The sequence below is a fragment of the Convolutriloba macropyga genome, chromosome 2, assembly GCF_964194025.1.
Source record: "Convolutriloba macropyga chromosome 2, txConMacr16.3, whole genome shotgun sequence".
NCBI classification, from domain to species: domain Eukaryota; kingdom Metazoa; phylum Xenacoelomorpha; order Acoela; family Convolutidae; genus Convolutriloba; species Convolutriloba macropyga.
In genome coordinates, this window is record NC_134469.1 from 78,621,007 (window position 1) to 78,631,001 (window position 9,995).

General features: G+C 33.1%; 3 protein-coding genes across 3 annotated transcripts in view; 2 read left to right on the top strand and 1 right to left on the bottom strand.

The window, feature by feature from the left end:
- LOC142335490 (uncharacterized) overlaps positions 1 to 3,608 on the top strand; it is a 44,306-nt gene extending 40,698 nt beyond the window's left edge. The window contains exons 6-7 of the mRNA XM_075384015.1: positions 408 to 586; positions 3,274 to 3,608. Coding sequence (XP_075240130.1) covers positions 408 to 586; positions 3,274 to 3,513 — 419 coding nt within the window. The 3' untranslated portion in view covers positions 3,514 to 3,608. The remainder of the gene's footprint in view (positions 1 to 407; positions 587 to 3,273) is intronic.
- Positions 1 to 9,995, top strand: part of LOC142334744 (uncharacterized) — a 447,170-nt gene that overhangs the window by 334,276 nt on the left and 102,899 nt on the right. The gene's annotated exons all lie outside the window — the stretch shown is intronic.
- The window catches only part of LOC142334745 (pleckstrin homology domain-containing family F member 2-like), a 321,367-nt gene that overhangs the window by 140,293 nt on the left and 171,079 nt on the right, over positions 1 to 9,995 (bottom strand). The gene's annotated exons all lie outside the window — the stretch shown is intronic.

A 9,995-nucleotide genomic window follows, 5' to 3' on the forward strand; every position in this document is an offset into this window, starting at 1 on the left:
CATCAGTCAGAAACATTCGTGCGTTCTTAAGTCTAATTGGTTGATTCTAGAAATAAGCCTCCTATTAGGATAATTTTTTTTCGGGTAAAATTCAATGCACTGCTTTTGCATGCACACTCTTACTTTAAATTTTTGTTTAAATTTTTGTTTTTTTTTTCTGTGAAAGAGCCAGTGTATACATAACTAGTTTTTTTTTCTTGTATCTGAATTATTTGTGGCTGTTTATTTTCAAAGACAGAAACTTTTGCATCAATCAACAAAAATGAACGCAGCCGAAATAGTATTGAACAGCAATAACTGCTCCGCAGAGGGTTGCATAAAGAACTGGGGAGCACATACCGAAAGGATCAGCATTTTCCCTTGTTTTGAATTATAAGAAATCGGCTATTTGAACGGTTTTTTTTCAGATATGGACAAGGAGCGTGTAGAGCAAATCAAATATAACACAGAAGTGCTGAAGAACAAGGTCAATTTAGAGAACAAGGTCAAGGAGCAGAATGCTCAATTAGCCACCAGACTTCTAGAGGAGAAAAGACAGAACGACACCTCGGCCAACTTACGACACAGAGACAAACTCAAAGTTGAGGCAAGTCAAAAAAAATTGCGAAATATAATAGCTCCCGCCATATTGGAGCTGAATCGTGGGAGTGGGATCTATTCTGTTTCGCCCCCCCCCCCCCCAGCTTAGTGAGTATAAATCTTTTATGACCCCAGGCGCACGTATTTTCTTACATTGTAACGTGCTATATAACAACATGGGAAAACACTGGGGAGGGGCGAAACAGAAGGTAGAAGTGTATGGTTCTGGCAAAACACTTGTTTAAACGATAAAAATTATTGTAATATGACCAAATGAGCTAGTCTGACTTCAAAACTAGTAAGCCAGACCCTATTTGGGCTCTCTTTATTGCCTTAAGTTTGATAGGGATAGAGATACTTATTTCTGCGAGCGAAGTAGACTTATCTAACTCTAACTGACGAACATTTTCACGAAAACACTGAAGGAGAACTATTAAAGCGGTAAGCAAATAGTACGCCGAGTCAACAGTATACACACAACGTATAAATTCAGAAGATTAGTTACAGAGAACTGTCATGCTTTTTTAAAAGAAAATAGATTTTTCTCAGTCTGGGATTGGTGGAGAATTCTTACTATAGATTTCAATCTGCTGCATTAGGTATATATATATATATATATATATATATATATATATATATATATATACATATATATATATATATATATATATATATATATATATATAATCTCTCTGATAAATAATCTTTCTGATAATTTCAACTTTAAGTTAAAATATTTGGGTATACTTGTTTTGCAGTTCGTATAAAGGGATAGGGGAAGATTTGCGCTATTGAGACAAATGAATACTCCATTGACTCTTTTCTTTATCTGTAGAAGTCGCAAGAGTTATTGAATTTCTAATTGGTGTTATAGTTCGCGATCCGTGGTAATAAGTTCTTGTGCAATTCAAAATTTGGCGCGCATGTTTCCCTCTATAAAGCGCTGACATGTGCACAAAAATGCCACCATTACAAAATTCAATTTACCCTTTAGAGATTATGTTTTGGGACAGATCTGAATATATTTTGGCTATTTTGACACATGGGATATCTTACCTGACAACTTTATTTTGTGCACCATAAAAAATTCTATTAAGATATGGTCCTATTAGATTTTGAAAGATGAAAACGCTACAACCACTGGGAGCATTACACCTCCGGACATCTGCCCATTGGGTAATTTTTTATCGTTCCTGTTTGAGTTGGTTCATCACATCGCATTAGACGTTTTTCTGTTTTTTCCTGGTAACACTGACAGATCTGAAAGGTTTCTAAATTGAGAACTTCAACTTGAAAAAAACAACATCAACAAGATAATGCCACTAAAGAATGTAACAGAAAAGAATTGTAATGGAAGAAAAATAATCAAAAGTAGGCATCAGAAATTCGTGCTTAGCTTATAATTCCTGTTTTATTTTTGTTTAACAAATTCCGGCCAGTTTCCTGCGATGGACAAATTTAATCGATTGCTGGGGAAACAATTTAAATTCGTTTTTTCATTGCTTGAGGAAAAATGAGGCACAAAGATTTCGAAGTTTATTTCTTTTCACAATCTGAACGCTTGTTTTTCTACAAATTTAAAGCTTTCTGATTGCTTAAACTTATTTGAGTTTTAAGTAGTATTTTTGCGAGGGATTTTCTAAATTTCTAGGCATTAACATTGAGGTTTTTTGCTTGGTTTTAACTAAAAGAAATCAATATATATCACTATGTGAAAACGTCATTATTGTCTTCCATTTCTTACGAGGCGACATTTTTTTCGTTAAGAAAGTTATTAAAAGTTATCAAGATGGGGAAAATAGGTCATTCGTAATGCAGCACTCTAATGTTTTGATTATTTTGATTGCATTCGCAATCTAATTGTAAAATTGATAGAAAATAGGCTTACTGCGATATTTTTCTTAATGTGATTCTATCATCAATGGGTGATTTTTGCTAATTCGGATTTTATATGGCATCTATGGCTGACAACATGCGGAAATGACTATCCAAGAGATATAGCTCGGTTGAAATAAGAATATTTCAGAGAGTAAAAAAATAATGGTTTTCTCAATGATTAGAAATTTCGTTTAATTTCAAAAAAGGAATGTTGAGCGTAGAGCCAATGGTTGTTTTTTGAAAACTCTCAAGCATCGAAGAAACAGCATAAGATTGCCATTTTTGAAGGAAAAGAAGCTTATGAAAAATAAAGCATAAATCGTGTCTTTCCCTTTTATATCCCCAATCCAGCTTCGTGCTCATTCGAATCCCCCTAAATTAATATGAATATACCATAATGAGGGGCTATTATTTCATGGTGGGATAAAATGAGAATGACCCGGTCAATACCCACATTGCGGTCTCTTAAGTCTGCCTAATACCTATATTTGGGTATGGTCCGTTTGGAACCCCCTGTCCGCGACCCAAGTCGGTCTGGTCAAAGTTTTTTTTGGCTCGCGGACCTCATCCTTGGTAAACGACAGTTCTTGGAAAAAAATTGTTGAAACCGACAAAACGACACGTATATAAAGTATCGAAGAAAACGACAAAAACGTCAATAACCGACAGTTGGTATAAAATAACCGGTAAAAACGACAAAAACCGACCAAAAACTACACTTCTGTCAGTTTCGTCGCTTTTCTTCAATGCGGGCCCATTTTTGTACGTTTACTGTTGTTTCGAACATCCAGCTACTGTTGTTTGGAATTTTTGCAGATATCGAAGAAGCAGTTCGAGGTTGAGCAGAGACAGAACAAGTACGAGAGACACAATATGAACACGGAGAGTGAGATAGAACAGGCGAAGAGGACAAAAGAGAAGAAACTGGACGAGAAGGAAAAGATAGTGGACCTCAGGGCTGAACAAAATGCACGCATACTGAAAGCACAGCAGAAACAGTGGGAGAACACTCAATTCGAAAACATTAAAAACTTGACAACCAGTATTGTGGGATAAGGCTATGTTGTCATATCATATCAAAAACAAACATAATCAACATAAATTGCAGTTAACTTCTATTTCATTCTTAAATTTAAAATTAACCTCTTGTAGCTTTCATGCCATATTGGTGGAGCATACAAAAGACAATATTGGGTATAAAAATGCGATTTTACTCAACCTGCCATTTTACCCAATGCCATTTACCCAATGCCAACTTACCCAATTTACCCTGTTGCAAAATTTACCAGAACGGCCATTTAGTCGACTATATAATTAAATGGTCCGTGGGACTTGATATGAAACTATCACAATTAACCGAACATGGGATCATATTGTCCACATAAACATTTTAAATCAGCCTTGTAATAGCGACTGCTAAATTGTAATCGGATAATTGAACGAAAAGATCAAAGAGCATTGGGTAAGTTGGTATTGGGTAAAATGGCATTGGATATAATGGCATTGGGTAATATGGAATTTCGCTCAAGTGTCGTGACACCTTAAAAATGATTTTAAGATACGATTGAAAAGCAGTATGTGATATTAGTGATCAAAGAAAAATATAAAAGTTTCTTTAACACTGTAGAATGCGCCTGAGCTCTTAAATTGTTAATATTAAACATAGGAAAAACCGTCGGTATGTTCGGTTTGAGCTAGAAAAACGACGGAAGCCTTTACGTTTCTCTTCTGTATTTTCAGTATGTTTGTTCAAAAGGGAACAAATCGACTGATTTTTGCTTCGTTTTCAATTTTTAAAAATCATTGGTATGATCGGCTTGAATATCATCACAATTCCTCAGTACACCTGGTTTCAGACGTAAGAAACTATCGAGTTGTTCGGATATATACTTTTTAAGAAAATGGCTGCATGATCGATCTGAACATAAAAATAAATTTCGTTATGTTCAGTTTTTAAACGTACCTATCCACCGGCACATTCTGTTTGATACGAATTAATTGGTCGTAATCAGCACAATAAAAAGTGCGAAATTATCGATGTGATTGATTTACACAATCAGAAGTTGGCGGTCAAACATAGTTAGCTAAATGATTGGCGGAAATTTCTCAAGTCAAGTTCAAACCGGTCTTGATTTTTTCCGTAAAATATTTTGTGATATTTTCCTCCTTGCTCATGACGGTCAACAATGTTTCTGATAACAAATCCGGCTCCAATTTCGTAAAAGTAAAACTGTACAGTAAAAAAGCAAATTTCGTAAGAGTTTCGTTGAAAAAATACTAAATTTTTAGCTGTGGATGCAGCAAAAGCTGTGAACTTTTCTAAAAAATTTTTCAATGAAATTTTGTGAATATTTCTTGGTTTTAACGGCGAAATTTTTTGCTTTCACAGTGTTCACCGGAACATTTACCAAGAAAAATCTTCGATCCTGGATTCGATCCTTTATCCTAATTCACTACAGCCGCTTCTTCTTCCACTGCACCAGCTATCGCGTAATCCGTAGAAATTACCTCTGAATATAAACCAGATTGGCAACACTTTTTGGAAAACTATGCGTCGAGTTATTGTGTGATTAACTTTTTTAATATTTTTGCGATGAACTTCAAATTTTCAATAAACTATAATTTATAGCGTTAACATCTCAACCCAGGTATTAATTGGTAAAGTCTATAGAAAGAACTATGGTCATTATCATCAAATCAACACAAGAAATATTCTAACCTTCATTCCGATTAAAAATTAAAAGTAGCACAGATTGCTAGTCACACACAAATTCCAATATTCATAGAGAGTAACGTATATATTTAGGTGCTCACAGCCGGAAGTCAAAAAGAATAATACAATTTTTTAACGTCATGTAAGCGTCAACATCAAACTTAAATATTCGCCCTATTTATCGAATATGCGTAAGACTATTTTTTGGTTGAATAAACGTGATATTTTCAAATAAACGAAATTTTAGTTTTTTTCAAAAACAGAAACAGAAATTTGTTCTTTTTTCTTCAAAAATTTTTCTTACCAAATACTTTCACAAAAATTCTTAACCATTCTTGCCAATTTAGAAAGAGTTGAATTAAAATAGTCTTGCAGTCTTGAAATTTAAATTTCAATTGAAAACAGCAGAAAATTCACAGAAACATTTTTTTAAAATACAAAACAATAAAAGATCAAATCCAATTTCTAACTTTTAACCTTTGGCGGAGCAAAGTAACTTAGACAATCTTTTGAGCTAATTCTCACCAAACAGAGAGAAATTTCGATTTATGAGTGGTTTCCTATGCAAAGCATATTAGTCAGAATGTACGAAGGCTCGATCTCAGTAGTGAAACGAGTCTGGTCTTCTATCAGTTCACATTCAAGGTCAAATTTTACGGCAAACTGATTTCTTTCTCCATTTTTACGTCATGCTACGGAATCTTATAAATCGACAAATAATTTCACAGAAAAGAAATTTTTTAAACATTATGATATGTCATCTAGATCAATTGTTTCTTCCTTGTTGCAAAAACAGAGTCTACTGCTGCCTTAGAACAAAAATTTGTTTTTGATTTTTGTATTTGACGGTCAGAATAAATAGTTTTCGACGCCTCACTTAACTTGAAACAAAAACATGAAATGCGTCATTTAATATCTGTTTTTCATTCCAAGCGAGGTCTCTCATTGAAATTTTAAAATCACATTTAATCATAATAATTGTTGTGAATCTACAACCAAAGTTTTCGAAAGGACCATAAACAATTATATCTTGAATCCATACACAAAGAAACCCACCCTGTTTCTCGTTCAGCTTCTATATATAAAAATATTTGGCATGATTGAAATTACGAAAAATGTAGCAAAATTAACCGAAAATGTTCCCAAAATGAAGACCAGTTTCTGCTGTTTCGTTTTTGAACATACAGGTTCCTTAAAATTGACATTCTCTCTAAAAACTCAATTGCTTCGAGTTGCCTAATAAATACATTCTTTCAAATAGCGTATATAATTTGGCTCTATTTCATTCAATTGTTTTAAAAAAAAGCCTATGCGAATATTTCACGGGAGTATTGAGCAGAGCATCCAGTGGTCAAAGAACAATTTGAAGTGAACTCCCCCCAACAAAAAAATAGTTCACTCTTTTCCTAACAAAAAGAGCAATTTAGCTCAAAATCGCGACCAAGTTTAAAAGAAAAACGCTGACGATTTCTAACTGCAATCTCGTCAGTTTTCAAAGAGCACGCCTTTTGACCAACAACATTTGGATTCCCATATTTCATAGCGCTATTTCAAATTGGATCGTTTAATGTTTCGTCAATGCTTGTGGAAAAGTAGCGGTCAACAGCCACCGCGTCAAAGATGCACCTTCAACCAAATCTTTTCCCATGGTTTTTAACATATTAGACTTAGAAAACACTTTAAAGTAAGATTATGGTTAATTGAATAATACTTGATGACTTCCACAATTTTAGTGCCACTTTTTTCATCAATACAAACCAGGTACGATGTTAGCCAGGTAACTATGAAAACCCCTTCTTCAGTTTCGTGTTTTTCACGAAATTTTTAATTTCTAATTGATTAAAGCTAAGGCTCTCCAAAGTTCAACGAATGACATGTCGTTTTTTTCCTCTACATCAGTGCTATTGGCGCTTCTTAAGAAACAAGTGTAAAAGGAAATCTAAATGTATGTAAAAACCATGTTTATGTTATAGAGACATGTTTTGATACAGAGACCATGTTTATATTATAGAGCACACACACACACACACACACACACACACTCCTTAAAACAGTTTTTTGGTTTTAGGCACCGAGTGAATTGATTAGAGATACAATCTTTGATACCGGGAGAAAATAGAATGCCTTATTTTTCAAAATAAAAGCAATAGAGTCCAATTAGATAAAAGCAATAGAGCAAAAAAAGCTATAGAGTCCAATTAAGAGTTCAGATTTTTCAAGAAAAAAATCCTTTTTAGAAGCGATTTAAACCATCAAAAAGACCAATTGCCCAATTGCACGGCGATGCCCATCTACGGTTTCTGGAGCATGTATATCTAAGATTTCGTTATGGATAATACCTAAAACTTGTTTCCTCTTGTCAAACAATTTTTTGAAATTGGTAATTTTCAAGTTATTCAATTCACAAATATAACAGCAGTCAAATTCAGAGCTTGTGACTTTCAATCAATCGAAAAAATTAGGTGGACGTTCTAAAAAGACCAAAAATCTTAAATACGTTTGATATGTCAAATTTTCAAAAAGACAGCTTTGAGGAATGTTGTGTTTATACTTATAAAAGAATCCGGAAAGACAATTTTTCTAACTTAAATGGGAACAATATATTATTAAGACAGAACTCCAATTTTACCGGAAAGAAATATAATATTTTTAAAATTTCATGATTGATGTGACGTTTTTGAATTAAATGGTGAAAAAAATGCGTCTTTCAAAACAATTCCATCGTATCTGTTGTCAGCAAAGATTTCAACATTACTCTTCTCTACAAGTTTGACCGGTTTTTGTTTGCAATCTCTGTTATCTCCTTAAAAGTTACGTCAAGATTAATGAATAATTTTCTCTTTTATTATCGAAATTGTCGCGCTAGAATAAATATTAAATTTTTGCTGTACAAAATAGTTTTCACCAAGAAAAAAAAGCAAAAAGTATTTTCTTTTTCACACTTTAAACCTAAAAGGTTGCAGCTAATTTTTGTCGAATGAAAAATTGTCCAGATTCATACATTTAGAACAAGTCACTTTTGTTTTTGAGCACCTTTTTTGTTGCATTGTGCCTATTTTCATACACATCAAAACAAAACGGGACATTGATCATGGGAAAATTTTTGGTTTCGAAGTCTCTTCTTTCGCTTTCAAGTTCAACGAATGAGGTACAGTTTCCTCAAGCTTAAAATTTCCCAAAACATAATAAGAGTTCAAGAGCCTCCAAATTGTAGAAATTAATTTGAGAAAAATAAAAAAATTCCACTTTAGATCTCATCATTTTCGCATAGATTCAGTTGCGGATCCTTTATTCTAGTTGTTAGTCAACAACAAACTATTTGCTGTGGTTGTTTAGAAGTACTGGTTTAGACACAAGTTTGTGTACTCGTGGTCCTTCAAAAATTTTCAATGCTTCGCTCAAAACATTCCAAGCTTCACATTTTTTTCTGATAGGGACGCAAAAACATAACAGAGCGTTTGAAAAGGAACAGTACAAATTCAAAACGAACAGATATACATTGTCATTACTTTTTTTATTCAACAACGTCCTCAAGTTATTTTGGCGTGGCTTGTCTTTTTAAGCAAGAAAATAAGTTTTTTATCAAGATTTCTGTTCAACATTTTAGAGTGACAAATTTGAGAGTGTCTAAACTTTCAAAATATGGACAAACATTCCTTTTATCCACGGAACGTAAGCTTATTATTCATTTTACTGCTCAATTTTGATAACGCTACTAATAATTGAGCTTCTGGTTGAGTTTCAAACTTCTTATGCAAACAAAACCGAAGTGTTTAATTTATATTTATGTGACTCTAAAGGTGTTGTATTTGAAAAAAAACTTTCTTGTTTGAGTATCTTAAAGATTCCCCTATTGCAACTATGAGGAAAGATGACAGATCTTAAAGTTAATTTCTAAGGCGCTAGCCTGTAACATTTTTTCCTGAAAAACCACCGAAAACTTTTATGAAGATGTGCATCTCTTTTATCCTCTAATTTTTTGGACCGGATTTAAAAGAAAAGTATTGAGGTTCAAAACAATTTTATGGCAAAAAATCCAAAAACATCTGCGTTATAAGAAAAAACATTACTAGTTCAACTTTAAAACTGCTGCAACGCTTTTTTTCTGGCAGTATTTTGTGCACCCAAATGTAAAGGGAATCACAAGCTATAGTAAATTAACAGCCTTGAAAAGCAACACAAATTAACATCTTGGAAGAATTTAAAATTAAAGACAGAAGACTTATAATTGCTAATCAAGTTTAATTGAAAATGATGTTTCAAACATATATTACTTTGATAGCCATCGAATCTACCAAACTCTGGAAGCGAAAATGAAACAAAACTTCACTTAAACCAAAAATTTTTTTGGAGGCTTAGTTGCCAGCCTTGTTAGTTAATCTTTTTTGGTAAAATTAGTTAAGTTTTTGGCAAAGTTTGTCTATCTCTTCATGATGATATTTTTTTCAACCAATCAATATTGTTTCCGTTAACGTCAGATTCAAGGTGTAAGCTAAATTTCACTTGATTGATCAAAAAAAAGTTTGTTTTTTTAAAAAAAATTGGTGTCTCCTTTGTATTCAAAATGTTTGTAACTTTTATCGAAATAGATATTTTATTGTTATATCTTTAACAAATTCTACAAATTACAAAAATTGATTGATATCGTTTGTATAAAATTTACAATTAGCGATTACAAAGAGAAAGTTTTTTGGAACAATAGGTTTCCAGAGGTGCAGAAATTAACTCCAAATCGGCAGCATCAAGGTTTGAAACGAACTCGAACTTATAACAGTATCGTTTTTGATGAGGAGGAGTTTTTTGTTCCTAACCCATATTGGGGAAG